Source organism: Amblyomma maculatum, chromosome 1 (genome assembly GCF_055883805.1).
Source record: "Amblyomma maculatum isolate TAMU_Amacu chromosome 1, ASM5588380v1, whole genome shotgun sequence".
NCBI classification, from domain to species: domain Eukaryota; kingdom Metazoa; phylum Arthropoda; class Arachnida; order Ixodida; family Ixodidae; genus Amblyomma; species Amblyomma maculatum.
In genome coordinates, this window is record NC_139344.1 from 353,880,984 (window position 1) to 353,895,843 (window position 14,860).

Here is a 14,860-nt window from a genome sequence, read left to right on the forward strand (position 1 = left end):
GTCACATGATGTTTTGTGCGGGCAGACCCAGCCCGAAGCCAATCGTGGTGTGGAATAGAAATCCCCCAGCTTCAGAGTACGCATTCAGCCTACCATACTGCATGACCTTCCCCAGGCAGAAGGTGAGGGAGGTGGTGCAGAAGATTCCAAACTCCAGCCTCTTTCAGGGTTTTGTTATGTTTGTTACGGCGAGTGGTTCTGGCTGCTGAAGCTCGCAACTAAATCCGCAATTTGCAATATCTTTTGCTCGTGTGGGTTGTTTCCTTTCAATCAGTATGGATCAGTAGAACGGCGAATCATGACACGGCTTCGGTGAAATCCGAGTCCTTGTTAGACGGCATTGCAAACAGCGTCTCAAGTCTCCGACAAATGAACGACGCGAAGCAGGGAGAGCGCCGGAAACATTTCTTGTGTGCTTTTAGTTTCCAACCGCCCAACGTTATGGCGTCTATAGAGTGTTGCCAACTTGCCACAACTGCCACCTGCTAAACCTGAATCTGAAAAGCTGTCCGCGCGAGCGGCGCACCTGGTTGGTCGACAGAGAAGTGACGTCACAAGCCGCCAAATTCGAAGCGACCAAGAAGTCTCATCTTGTCTAGCGTTCCTGCTATCTGCAATCCCACACTTGAACGCGCGCCAAGGGACGCCACGCGGCAGGAGCGATGGTGTACCGTCTAAACGCACACTTGTAGGAGAAAGTGTGACAGATACTGCGCCTTTCCTTTCCTGTAAACGGATGATAATTATACAGTGTTTTGCAACTTTATCGGAACCGTCTTGGAAACGTTTCCCGCCTCGACCGGTGAAAAAATTTTCTAAGACGGTTCCGATAAAGTTGCAGAACACTGTATGTAGCACTGCAACAAAAGCCGATAAAAGGCAAACGATGACAGGCAAAGGATAGGAGAGGAAGGGTAGGCTTTCGTCATTCTCTTCTTAAGAGACATCTAAGAGACCCTCTAATTATTTTCTCTTACGCATCACTGAAAAACTACCGGAAACTAATTTCCTACCAGAGCTCTACGACTTATATAGTGCCGCTACCCCAACCGCTGTAGAGCCCGTGAATATCTGCGTAAGCCAATTGCTGGTCCCTTAAAATTATTTTTATCATATATATGTGGAAGCCTAAGCTACCAGTTTACCATACTTTTTTTTTTTTTTGCTTTATCGAGAAAGAGAGGGAGGGGGGGGGGGGGGGGGGGGGCAACCGATAACCAGCCCCAAATTGCTGAAAGTGAATGGAGTCCAGCCAATTATAGTTGTTGTTGTGGCTGTAGGAAGAAGGAAAATAAAATGCACGGGCCTGCTAGGCTCTGTAGCTGAGCCACCTCCGCTGCCTCGTGCGAACAAAAGAGAAAATAGAGGAGAAAGTAAAAAGAAGACTATCTTATGTAGGGTATACTGCTGGACTAGTTGGTGGTGGTTATCAAACATTATGGGATCGCAGCGCTTTCAGACAAGGACAAAGGACTAGGGACACACACAACTGCGCTGCGCAGTTGTGTGTTTCCCTAGTCCTTTGTCCTTGTCTGAAAGCGCTGCGATACCATAATTTTTGAAGACTATCTTGCTTGCAAGTCGTCATGAGGTGAGTTTGTCGGACGGAAAGGGCATTTGACCGCGTTAGAACAGTGGCCCTTCGTTCCAGCGTCTTTGATACCGTTCAACTACTGCCAACGGAGGGAAGCAGCGAGGATAAAAACAATTCAAGTGCATTTGCGACCTTCCGAGATGGCGCGCTGTGGCAGAGCCAGCCTGCTTCGTGCGTTGTGAAATCCGTTGCGAGCGCACGCTGAATGACTCGAAGAAACTGTTACACGGTTGTTGTGGGACGCTTTGAATGCTTTCCTAAATCCTCGCCTTAGGGACTTTTAGTGTTCATTTACAAATACTTTTATTCGTTCATTTCCGTACGAGAACGATCAATTCATCCGTCGCGAAGGTCGGCGTGAGCAGACGACGCGCTCACCTCAATGTTGCTCGCGTGCCGCCCGCTGATGGCGGTAGCGGTACTTTCAGAGTTCCAGTGACTTTACGCATTTGTAGAGTACTACAGTGGCTACGCGCAGATATGCGTGCCCCGTAGCCTGTAATAATAACATCTGTTAAAAGCAGTGAAATTGTTTAGAGAAAAAAAGAGAAAAACAGACCATGTGCGGTAACGTTGGTGCGGTAGACGCTAGCCTGTGGCGGCGCTGGCGGCGCTCACGTCTTCTTTTCTATGCTCACGTGCTCTTCATCTGTACGAGCGGCGCCAGCGCTAGCCGAGCAACGCAGCAAGACCAGCATCGAGGCAGGCGAGGTGCGGGTGTGCGTTCGAAAACGAACAAAGCGTCCAAAGTTGTGCTGAAGGTCAGTGCCAAATTAGTCATGACGCCGACGCAGCGGGTGGTCTCATGGAGTGATGCTGTAGAAAACGCCCATCGTTGTAAGTAACATTCGCACACGCCTACAACGCATCATTTTTCGACGCTCTTGAGGAATGAGCCCAAAGGCGTGAATGAACTGCTGCATGTTGAAAAGCTCAGCCCTAACCATGGTCTGTATCGAGGTCTTCATTTGTTAGTGGTTCGCGTACTTGTAAGCGCCGCTCTCACACAATGAATTCGAAATCCGGAACTATGGTAAGGGAGAGCGGAGCTATATGCCCCGGTTTGGTCTCGAGCTGAAACGCTTCTGCGGTGTTGCAGCAGTGTTTTAGTTCGCGTGGGGAACAAAGGCAGTCAAAGCGAGGCTTACTGCTTGCTTACTTGTGCAGTCTTGCCCGTGATAAGTTTGCTCGCAACACTGCAGCCGATTGTCACTTTCCAACCTAATGAAATATATGCTTACGGTGTGAAAAGAGACCGCAGGTACACATTTCTCACTACTGCCATGCGTGAACGCTTGAGTGCATGTGAGTGCGGACTTAACAGTGTAACGTTTTTATACCAGAAATGGGAAGGCTGCTGGAAATCAAAAGGGCAAGTCAAAATTTTCCTCTTAAGCGAATAGCCACATTAAAAAGCTACTTCTGTAGTCTTTTTTTTTTTCTAGCATGTTGAAACGACTGGTAAAAAAAATGAATTTTTTTTTTTCCCACGAGTTTAATTGCTGTAGCTAACTGGCTAGCTTGTATGTTCTCTAAAAATAGCATTAGAGCCAATTACTTGCTTTGTTAAATTGTAGTATTGACACTTTATTTTGAATTATTTGATCTGACTGCTGCACATCTTGTGCAGAGTAGCATAACATTTTAAGTATAAGGTTAGATACTGGTCATAAATGAAAATTTTATTATGAGAGATAACAAAATATATTTCTTGTTCTCAGCTTCAGTATATTGCAAATAGTTCCCATACTATGCAAAAATAAATGAAGCATAATTAGGTCATTTCTTATGGGATTTTAAGACTTTTCCCCTAAATATTTAATTTTTGGCGAAATGGAGCTGTAACCAAAAACTTGATGTGCAGAGTATGCTATTTATATTGTCATTGAGGTATAACGTCATATAAAGAATTTGGTGGGAAGATAGACCTTAAGGCTATGTAGTCGCCGTGCTGAGTGCTTGAATGAAGTTGTGAATAAAGGTCATGTTACTCTTTTACCAAAATAACCAACTTTCATATGGGATGCAACAAAGTGCTATGACTAAAGTATGCAGGTCGAAATAACATTTGGCAGGCTCTGTTAGAGCAAAAAGCTATTTAAGAAATATTTCCAAAATTTGTATTCGTGGTCAATTTGCAAAGCCTGCAGTCGTGTCTATGCAAAATCATTGTGTTTGTTGTCCTGTATTTTAAGCAGTGACTTGTTTATGCCTACGCAGGTGCTCTCACCCATGCTCCTGCTGGCTGCCAGCCCATGGTAAAGTGGTCTCACTCCCAAGTATGCAGTTTTGTACTAACCAACACTATTGTGTATTTTTATCGGGTCTTAGGGAAGAATAACTGAGTTTTTCCCAAGTAATGTGCTGTAAATCTGCATTGCTTTCTCATCTGAGGTTGCTGTCTGCCTCCTTTCAGTTGTCGCCAACATTTGTTCGACTAAGGATGCAATAGTAGGTCTGGTTTGTTGTCATCTTTGCATTAGGGGTTAAACAAATTAGGTGCTACGTTGATAATGCATCCAGGGATACTGCTGGCGTGTTATTCTTCGGTTAAGATGGTGCCAGCACTACTAACTTTTTCTCTGATGTAAGCTCACGCTTCAACTGAAAATTTTTGCTGCGCAACGAAGCCAGGTTCTAGTTTTTTCTTGCTTTCCATGTTAACTTAATATATATAAAACTTCGTACGGATAGCAAAAATGTTGCATGCTATGTGTAGAACACGGCCTAGTAGTTAGGTCGCCCGTGTGAGTTATGGAAGGTGGATGTTTCGAAACCCACTGCCGGACACCCACTGGTAGAAGTAGGTACAAAAGGCTCCCGTCCAGGAAACCGGATTTCTTCAGAGGTGTGCACTTGGGTGAAGCTGTGTTAACCCCGCTGCACTTTGCGTGCCAAATCCAGTTTTGAGTGACCTCTGATTCTGCAAAGCTGGTTCTTCGTAGTCTCTATTCCTTTATTGGACCTTTGCAAGAGGGTTTGCACAGTAAAGGCATGTGCAGCCTCACACCAGCAGGACAGGCACAAAGCCCTTTCAGTTACCATGGATAGCCATAGTAATGGTAATCAGGACTGCTACTGCAGAGCAAAGGCTTTCAATCAGTTTCAAACATTAGGTGCAGTGCTGCAGAGGCTGTGCAAGTTGCTCGCAACAAAAAATGGAGAAATGAATCCCTCCGTGGTGGCTTCATGGCGCAGAACTGAAAGGCGCAAAACTATCTTCCCAGTGGGCACCTAAAACGTACTCATAAGAGAAATGCTCAAAAGGAAATGAGCCACCCTAGAGCACAGTGAGCTTTCCTTCCAATACATTTCCTGTTTACATCTACTCTCGCATGACGAGATTGATGATGGCAACTAAAACAGCTAACTCAAAGAATAAATTGAGGTTCTGGTCATTTTTCCAAAAATCTATGGATGTTTTTTTCCTTTTTCTTTTTTAACCGTTTCTTTTTTAACCTTAACCGTTTCGGACGAGCTGCGCTCGTCCTTGCAAAGCCGTCCCCAAACCGTTTTGGACGACTATAGCTTGTTCTCGCTGAATAGGTTCTTCCCTTCAGCGTTTCGAACGAGCAGCTCTCGTTTGTGGCTTAGATGGCATTTTGCTCGACAGATGGCAGCACTGACCTGTTAACTTCGTTTTTGGCTACCACATAAACGTCTTTTACGTATGGCAGCATAATAACCGAAATCAGCACGAAAAAAATAAGCAGTTTTGTGAAGAATTTCGTTGATATAAAAAAACGGTGAAGGGGTTAAAGCTAATGACAAATGCCTTGTAGTATTAAGCCTGTATATATGGAAAGCATTTTTTTGTGCACCACAGGCAGCACACTATCCTTGTTTACGGACACAGGCTACTCAAACAAGAGCACTATTTTTCGTAGCGTCGATTATAGCTAGGCCTGGTGCCGTAACCATACTGTGACTGGCAGCTACATACACTATAGCACCTTTTTCTGGCATTGGAGTGGAAGATATGGAAATTAAGAACTCCCTTTTTTTCTCATTTAGCAGAGTGAAGTCACAGTTTGCTGTTATTGGTTTCTTCTTGAATTGTATGTTGTATTATAATTGTCATATACTACAACAGCAAATTGTCAGCATTCATTATTAATTCGTAAGCATCACTAGGCTATGTTGACAAGGTCACGTGTACAGGACACGTCCACAGCCATTGTGTTGTTCTTAGGAGAGTTAGGATCAAATGAATGGTTGTGATCGATAGAAAATGGTGTGAGGATGCTGCAGAAAAAAAAATAATGCGCCGATAGGATTAGTTAGTTAAACCCAAACTGTAAGTTATATCGATCATGCATTGCAGTAGCTATATGATTAATGTCGACATTCAAGGGATGTGATGTCACGCCAACTGGAAGTGGATTGGGCCAAATAGTGGTAGTAATCAGAAGTGTGTAATGAGTGTCAGTCTCGCGTCGGTGAGATTTGTCCGCAAGATGTCAATGAGATCCTGTGAGTGACGGGTACTGCACCTTTCTTGTGTGTTCGACAAAGGAACCGCGATGTACCGTGGGCAGCAGCAATGCTCAGGCTTTCATATTTTTCCACTGTAGATTCTGCAATGCGCTCAGAATTTCTTGCAGCTTATCTGCACACAATTGTGAACCTTTAGGTTAGAAAGATAGAAAAAATGTTTTTGATTACGACTAAATTCCTCTGTGCTTCTAGTTAGAAGTAGCGTCTATAAATGAATGGCATCAGCTACATCAGCAGCAATGTGTGTCCTTGGAGAGAGCACCATCTTGTGGCCAAAATAGTTTGGCAGAATGATACTGTAATGAACAACCTGTCCCTGTATCCCTCCCTTCATTGCAAAGAAAACCTGTTCCAAATTATATAGAGAGGCTCATTCCAAAACAGAAATGGCGCTTCATGCTTCAGTCAGCGTTGGTGTGGGTAGCTGCTGTCGATCGAGTTGGCTCGAGTAGGTTCCGAAAAATCAAATGAAATGTACGAAGTGTCCGAAGTTTCGGTATAAGAAAACCTGTTCCAAATTATATAGAGAGCTCACTGTTGAAAAAAGGTCCGTTTTTCTGAATAGTTTCTTACCCGCAAGAAAGCAGTATGCTGTTGTAGCAAAGTGGTTTATCCTGCTTCACATATACTGACAGTAAAAGCTGTCTCTAGAGGGATGTGACAATTAAGACTGTTTTCGCTATTTATGAACAAAATGTAACCAAATTCGTCACGGTTATGTGGATTTTTAGCTGCTGTTTTCAGATATGTTGTAGCAAAGTGGTTTATCCTGCTTCACATATACTGACAGTAAAAGCTGTCTATAGAGGGATGTGGCAATTAAGACTGTTTTCGCTATTTATGAACAAAATGTAACCAAATTCGTCACGGTTATGTGGATTTTTAGCTGCTGTTTTCAGATATGAATTTAAATTAGGGTAGCTGGTATAGCCGTTGACTGATTATGATTAACATCTTCCTAAAGTTATCCCTGGTGTGTTAAATAATGAAGTTTAATGTGCACAAATTTGCCACATCTGCATTTTTGCGGCGGTCTGTTATATACAATGAAATTTTTTTTTTATAAAGATATGTTTAAAGACAAAGGTTAAGGCTTTTTCATGTCTATTTTTCAAAAGTCAATTCTAAGAATATTATAGGCGTAATCATTAAAGGCTTTGGAGTCATAGCAAACAGAATCGTTGTGTCACTGGTTATGAAATGCTGCAACGATGAGTAATCGCAACAGCTTGAAAAGTGATGAGAAAATCAGCCCTAAGGTTGTTTTTTGTCCCCCCCCCCCCCCCCCCCCCCTTGTTTGCCTGGTTTGTTGCCTCACATGTTTGGGAGCTTGATCAGAAGAATGAGACGTAACAGTTGTAATGGAAGCTTTGTTCTTTTTATCTCTGCACTTAATGGTAATACTAAGATGGGTTATGCTCTCTCATCTGAAGTCCATGGAATTCACGCGCTGGGGCCATCAGAAGCACAATTTAATTTGACGACCATTAATTCAAAAAATATACTTTAAACATATACTGCAAGCATTTTATTAACTTTTCGGCACGATGCAAATAAAGGGCAGCGGGCTAAGAGAAAAAAATGAAGTGAGGGCTGGAAGGTGCCTCTGAATTGGTAATTTAATTTGCGTTGCCACCCTTAATGTGAGAGTGGTACTGAAGCCACAATTGGAATACATCTGCGAGGCTAAAGTTTCAGACACTGGACTTGTAAAACTTGACGTTACACCTGTCATTTGTCTTCGAATAATTACTCAAGACTAGAGGCTTAGTGCTGATGCCCATTGGTTTGCCTTACTAATGCATTTGGGTGGGCCAGTGATGTATGTTCCCTGGAGTACTTGGTGTTGGTCAAAAAGTGATCTAAAAATCTGATTTCAATGAATAACTTTAGCATATCTTAAATGTCACAGGCAGGTGCACGGGGATTGACTGCAACACTGGCTACAAGAGCAGCTGTTCACTGGATAGTGGTCAGTGTCATACCTGGGGCATAGTTGGCCTTTTCATCATTGGATCACTGATATTCGGTGTGCAAAGGTTCATTAAACATGACTACGGGTTTGGCTTTGATTTCTGTTTCTTTGAAAGTGGTTTGCAAAAGTGGCTGTGTGCTCATATATCAGCGCGCTTTACCGTGGTGATGCAGTGGTTAGAGCACTCTACTGCTGTATCCATGGGTGCGGGATCGAATCGCGGCCACAGCAGCCACTTTTCTAGGGAGGCGAACAGAAAGGCATCCGTGTGCCGTCTGATGTTTGTGCACATTAAAGAGCTCCAGGTGGTCGAAATTTCTGCAGCCCCCCACCACACGCAGTCTCTCGTAGCCAGAGTTGTTTTGGGACATAAAACCTCAATAATCAAACCAGATTTCAGTGCTCGCCACAAAAAACCCGGAACAGTCTTCTGGTGTTTGTTCTGGGGCCCATGGTGTGAGCACGCTTTTTGAATGTTCAGTGGTGAGATTAACAGGTTTGCACTTTGGTCGCTTTAGTTGCTTTAGTGAGAACACAAATGTCTGTTGATTATTGAACTCTGACAGCTCAGATGAGGAGCCAGGGCACTGGGGACAATGTACAACCAAGAATGTTTATTTCAAAGAGCCGCTTCTGTTCATACTGTGGGGTCACATGACACGTACACTGAGTGATTGATGGATGCTACTCAGCTTCAATTATAGGTGGGAAGAAGCCAAAACCTTAGTATGTGAAACATAAAACCACGCAGTAAGCAGCTGTGTAGCAATATTTTGAGCATGTGGATGACCTAGCCTTGCTGGAGCGGGTTGAAATACTAGCATTGTGCAGGTTTTGAAATTTTGAATTGCAATCGAAACCCATGTTTTGTACCAAACTAGGCATAAACTGTTAATTGAACTTAAACCTGGCTAGAGAGATTGCTTAGCAAATAAGACTTGTTGAGTTGGTTCAGGCATGCAATTATCTTTCAGCGTTCATTTATTTCGACAGACACCTCTAACCAATGCCGATTTCTGTCACTAATGATTCAGAAGCTGGCTAACCAGGTGCTTTCTGTGCAGGTACCTCCTGAAAATGTCATCAGCGAAAACTTTGCAGAAGCAAGTTCTCTTGGCTTGAACATGGATGACCTGTGCAGTCATTTGAAGGACAGTGATCACTTGTGCCCCATCGGTAGCACAACGAAGTCCAGTCCCATGCTTAGGCAAGTGTGTACTGCCTTCTGTTATCTTCTGGATTTTGGAGGTTTACTGCTCGAAAATACTTTTTTTTTTCTGTGGTGCTGATCAAGCCTTTGATTCAGTGATTTGTATAGGGGTTCTGAAAAAGCAGGCTTCCCAAATTATTTTTAAGATTAATTTTATCTGTCCTGCCAGTGTCAGTCTACAACATTGCAGTGTTGCCAACTGACAATGTTGACCTAAGACCTGACTTGGCTTAACGCCTGTATTTTTTACACATAAGTTTGTCAACCTCATACTATTCAGTGCAATTTTTATTCTATTGTTGCTGTTACTTCACAAAAGTACTAATGGTCTTGGGTGCCTCAGGGCCCTCCTCATCATTCAAAAATTAGCCCCACTGCAACTGCCAAGTGCAGAAGCCAACATGGTGGTTTTCTTCTCTTCTTGTTTCAGCAGAGAAGTGATGATGGAAGATGGTTGCAGCCCAGACAGGATTGCACAGAGGGTAGTGAAAGGTCGTCGAGACATCGTTCCACTCAACTGGTGTGCGCTTGTCGCATTCTTAGACCTTCTGACCAATCTTCTCGGCTGTGCCGTAAATGCCACCACTAATGGTTACCTTATGAGCTCACCACCTTATGACAATTTCTGCCGAGAGCAACTTATTGCGTTTCACTGCTTCTTGTGAGCAGACCATCCTGTGCGTCGCCATTTTGTCATCTGAGACTTTTTTTGTCGGTATTTTGCTCTCTAGGGCTTAAAAGCTGATTTCTAGATGCAGTCTCATTTAGTATAATTGTTCACAAATGTGGTTTTCATAATAACATCATCAATGTTGTTGCAAGCGGCTTAGCACGGACTATTCTGAACCTGGTAAAGCCTTCAAATTCTGGTAATTAACGTAGTGCCTTAGCAGAATCGTTCCTCTTCATGCATTCTCAGTTAAAAAAACAATTGGAAGGAGTCAGAACCAATTGAAGCCGACTAAATTTCAACTGGTTCCAACTGTATTTTGGCTCCTTCCGCGAGAGTTTTCATATTGGGTTGCTGCGAAGGGACTGAGATGCATTCACTCGAGTGTTTGTTATTCGCTTGAAATAAAATGTGGATACCATGCCCAAATGGGTGCAGCATTTGGCGTTCCATTGGTTTACTGTAATTCTTGCTGTATAAGGTACTGAATCTTTTTTTTCTAAATTTTTGATCTTTGATTTTCTACAGTAAAGACACATATTAGGGGCGATCAGAAAGGTTTGCAACTCACATATAAAAAACTGTCAGGCCTTTGAAAAATTCGTGTCAACATAATCTTGCACATGGCCGCGAAGGGCACAGATTTTTATTTGTTGTTTTCAGCAGTCGCCAGCATGCGGCCTTATACTGTGATTGCAGCGCATTAGAACAATTTTGTGCTCTTTGTGTGTTTATGCTCAGTGTCTCGAAACAGTTCTTTATCATTTTCTTTGCTGCGCTAGATGCGTTGAGATTAGTCTGCAGTGGTTGCAGGCAAGCACAACAGCTTCCGTGTTCAGACCTTCCCAGTATCCTTTCTGGTTTATGCGGACCTTTCTGCGAAAACTCCAAATTGAGCACTGCCACATGCAGTGAGCACATTTGCTGCTATCTCCTCCGCGGAGTTGCTTAGTTCTTTTTGCGGGCGCAAGTCAGCCCAATAAAGAGCTGATTTCAGTGCTATTGCACGTGTCTTCTCTTTTGTGTCTATGACCTTGCCACTACCACGACATCTGGTGGCGGTGCTGGGTATTGATTCCAGTACCCCTCGCTACCTTCACGGCAATAGCGCTAATGTACTTTTCCCATATTTCTAGTTACTAAACCACCCTTCTGTAGCAGATTGAAGTTGTTCCATGCAACCAAACCTTGTTCTTTTGACTATTGCAGTTTAGAAATTTAGTTATAGTAATGCCCAGGACATGAATGAAGTGTGTGCAGCACAGCTCTTCGAAGCCTTTCTTATGCCAACCTCAGCAGCACAACACCTGTGAACTTGGGCATTGCCATGCACAATTCAGTGCACTTTTCCACAATGGCCTTGTGCAGTTTTTGGAGAACATTGGCGTAATATGTTCTTTTTTTTACTCTGCTGCTTTTTCCCAGCAGGGCCTTTTCATTCCGAAAAATTGGCAGTGGCTCAGCTCGGCTACATCAGGATATACGTAGAGAGAGCTACTTTACTCTGGTTGTGGCATGTTGCAGAACCTATTTTTGAGCTTATGTTGGTTAGCATTGAAGGGACATTGGTCGTCACATATCATTTTTTTTTTATTTCATGCACAGAAACAGACTGCCCGGTGACCAGTAGAGTAACACGTGGCTGTTTAGATTAAATGTATGCAGAATTTTGAATGTGCGGGCCTTTACATCCTCTTCTCTTGTTGTCGTCGGTTCCTTGATCTTCCGAAGGCTCCATCTGAGCTGCTATGCACCGCCTGTTACGCTCTGCATTCTGTCGTCTCCACTTGGTGATACCTTTTCTCTGTTCAGGGATCTCTGCTGCCCGCTTGGCCTTTTGGTATTCTTTCTTTCTCCACTGAATCGCCGATTGCCATGCAACAATTCTACTGGATCCGAGGAATTGAGCCTCTCCTGTCAATACCGCCACTGAGCAGTGGCCGAACTCTCGTTCTCCATGCAAAACGACTGTGCTGCGGCTGCCGTGTCTCTCCTCCATTTATACACGCAACCGTGTGTATAAACGGTTGCGTGTATAAATGGAGGCGGGACACGGCGGCCGCATCAGTTGTTTCCCATGGAGAACGAGAGTTGGGCCACTGCTCAGCGGTGGTATCGACAGGAGAGGCTCAGTTCCTCAGATCCAGTAGCAAAGCTCTGAAGATGTGCCCCTCGCACCTGCTCCTCCTCTCCGCGGCACGTTGCACACATTCCAGAACGGTTCCACAGCGAAATGGTAGACTGCTGTCGCCACCACTTCCTTCCCGGAGGTTTAGGGGTTGAGTTTTTGTAACGATAAAGGCACTGCAATATGCTTCCGCCACAAAGACCGCTGTTTTGTTTCTCAATCTCTCATGTATATTCACGTCCCATCACAAGCCATGAACAAGATGTTTTTTTTGGGTGGCTTGAAGATTGAAAATATCCCTTGGTGAATGCACATGATGGTGTCAATTTTGCTTAGAGATTTTTGTGGTGCCTCTGGCAGCACCCTTCACAACACCAAGCATGTGATGGATTGTTCTGAAACCACTGCTGAACGAAAATGCTAAACGCTATTTTTCGAACTCTCTTATTTGACTATTCTTAATGAAAAGGCTTAGTTGTAGTTCGACAATCCAAATAGTTTCCAAGTGCTGATCCATTCTGAACAAGAATGGTGGTCTTGCACATCAGGCCCTATTAACATTCCAGTTACTTGAACGGACAACGGGCATTCACACATTCACCAATCTAGTGCAAATTTCTTAGGTGGAACATACTTCTGAAAAAAACTTCAAGCTTCAGTACACAAATTTCAAATTGTGACAAGACTACTTATTAATTTACTGGTGCACACCAGGGGACAAACTGGAAGGTTTGATGCTAAGCTCCTGCTTTGCTCAAAAGATGACCTAAACAAATGGTAAAGGGTCATCATTTAGACGCTTGGTCATAGCCAAATTGAGTAAGGTTTAGATATCCCTTCATATATACGGCAAAATGTGACGCCCTGCCTTGCGCCATGTTCTGACATGATCAGTTACTGTTGCAACAATGAGTCCCTAAAGGAGGGGCGAAAAAACTCAAATTTTTTAAATGTTACCTCCTGAATAGAATCTCATAACTTCGCAACAGGATTGAATGTGGGAACTTGAAAACATGGTGCATGTTTGGGTTAAATGGATGCAGCACCAAATTCGAAATTTCTGGGGCGCACTCTGTGTTTTGTTCACGTGTGAAAGGTAGCAGCAATGATGCACAAAAAACAAAAGTCTCAAGTTTTCCAGAACTGGCACAAAGCCGTAAGAACATTCCAATTGATGAAGCCAACAAAAAGGCAATTTCAAGAATGCGTGCTGGCCAGACCTTGAGATTTGCCGCTCACAGCATCTTTCCATGCTTTATTTTCATTGCACTTTGTAACGGAAGGATTTTCAGCGTGTTTTTATAGTTCTTTATGAACAGAAGCTACTTGTATGCCAGCACACAGATCTGCAGTGTTTCAGGTGACGTTCCAAATGTCTCGTATGCAGAGTGGTCAAGCATGTGGTAAAATATATTTTTACTGTTGCACGTCTTTTAGTGATGTCTCTTGCTCGGGCTTTGTTTTGTAAACGAGGCTTCTGTGATGTCCTGACATGAGCCTGCGAGGATGACGTGCTGTTCTAATCTACAGCCATTTTGCATCTTTCCTGCACGTATAGCAAAAAGCAAATGGGGCATGGGGCTTTTGCAAATAATTACTCAATTCTCTGCAGGTTGTGGTCTGTATACTGTGAATTCAAAAGGATTTTTTTTTTAATTTGACATTTGATAGGTGACTTAGCACTGCTTTAACCCTCCACGCAACGTAAGCTGCATGCACCTTTCACATGAATACAAATGATAAAACCGCATTCCGAGAAGCTCTAGAAACAATTATATGTACCTCTTTCAAGCAGCGTTGACCACAAGCTTTCTAGTAAGAAAGAAACGGTTAAATTACTAGTATCAAATACTTGGTAAAGAGAATCAAATGTATATATTCGTACCTACTTCCTTTTAACATACCAGCTTGGATTAGGATTGAAAATTTCTTTAAGTACAGGGGCACCAAGTTTGTCCCCATACCTTCACTTTGTCGGATCTGTGTCATCATTTCTAGAAGTGCAGGGTTATGGTCATGCAGACTTTTTTTTGCTATACTGGCGGCCGAGGACTCTTGCTGTTGCATTCCAAGACAGATTTTCTCCCTGGAAAGCCGGGGACTCGAACTGCTGCGAGAAATGAGTCGAGTAATTTTCAATTCTGCATCCATGGCGACGCTTGTTTTGTTTCTTAAGCACGCAATATTTTGTATGTGTTGCTACGTTGCTACTCCATCACATCAATATAAATGTTATATAACCATTCCTCATATCTTTGCGTTGTGTTTTGGCGGCAGGGGTCTGGAGGGGGGGGGGGGGGGGGGGTTCACTGGGGTGAAACTTCGCTCTGCCTAATGCAGAACCCTGCACACGCCTATGGCTTCAAGTAGTATTCAGAGGCAGCTGACTAATTGAAAAAAATAAGCCGAACAATAAAAAAAAAATGAATGCATTATTTAATAGTTTGGTAGTATCCAGTTTGCCAGCACCCGAGTGGGGACAAATGTGTCCCACCCTAGCTGCTGGCTAGGCTAAGGACAGGAAAAAGGCGGGGGAAGAATCGTCGATGCCAAAAGAGAGAGAAGCTTCCATCTGGGCTCGTGAGAACTGTTCATAACGTAGCTACGTCCACTACAGGGCAAAACCCTTTCCTAGTGCTGTGTGTTCCAGTCCTGTGCCTGCCACAGCCACCCTATCCGTACAAACATCCTTAGCTCTTCTCTTGACGTTCAGCCAGATCCATCAGGCACCATTGGTTCCGTGCGTGCTGAGAGTATAGCCTACACTTCCAGTTTTACTTTAGCAT

The 14,860-nt window shown here is 43.6% G+C and overlaps 1 protein-coding gene across 4 annotated transcripts; it reads left to right on the forward strand.

Annotated features, from left to right (window-relative positions):
• Positions 1–2,224: 2,224 nt before the first annotated feature.
• Positions 2,225–14,311, forward strand: LOC146207824 (uncharacterized). 4 transcript variants are annotated; one of them, XM_084590632.1, is made up of 5 exons: positions 2,225–2,431; positions 3,815–3,873; positions 8,004–8,063; positions 9,131–9,273; positions 9,710–14,311. In XM_084590632.1, exons 1-5 carry the CDS (start codon positions 2,374–2,376, stop codon positions 9,939–9,941), a joined length of 552 nt encoding a protein of 183 aa, XP_084446758.1. In that variant the 5' UTR covers positions 2,225–2,373; the 3' UTR covers positions 9,942–14,311. The 4 variants fall into 4 exon arrangements, with proteins under 4 accessions (XP_084446758.1, XP_084446766.1, XP_084446783.1 ...); XM_084590640.1 differs by having other exon boundaries at positions 3,815–3,852; XM_084590657.1 differs by lacking the exon at positions 8,004–8,063 and having other exon boundaries at positions 3,815–3,852.
• Positions 14,312–14,860: the final 549 nt, after the last annotated feature.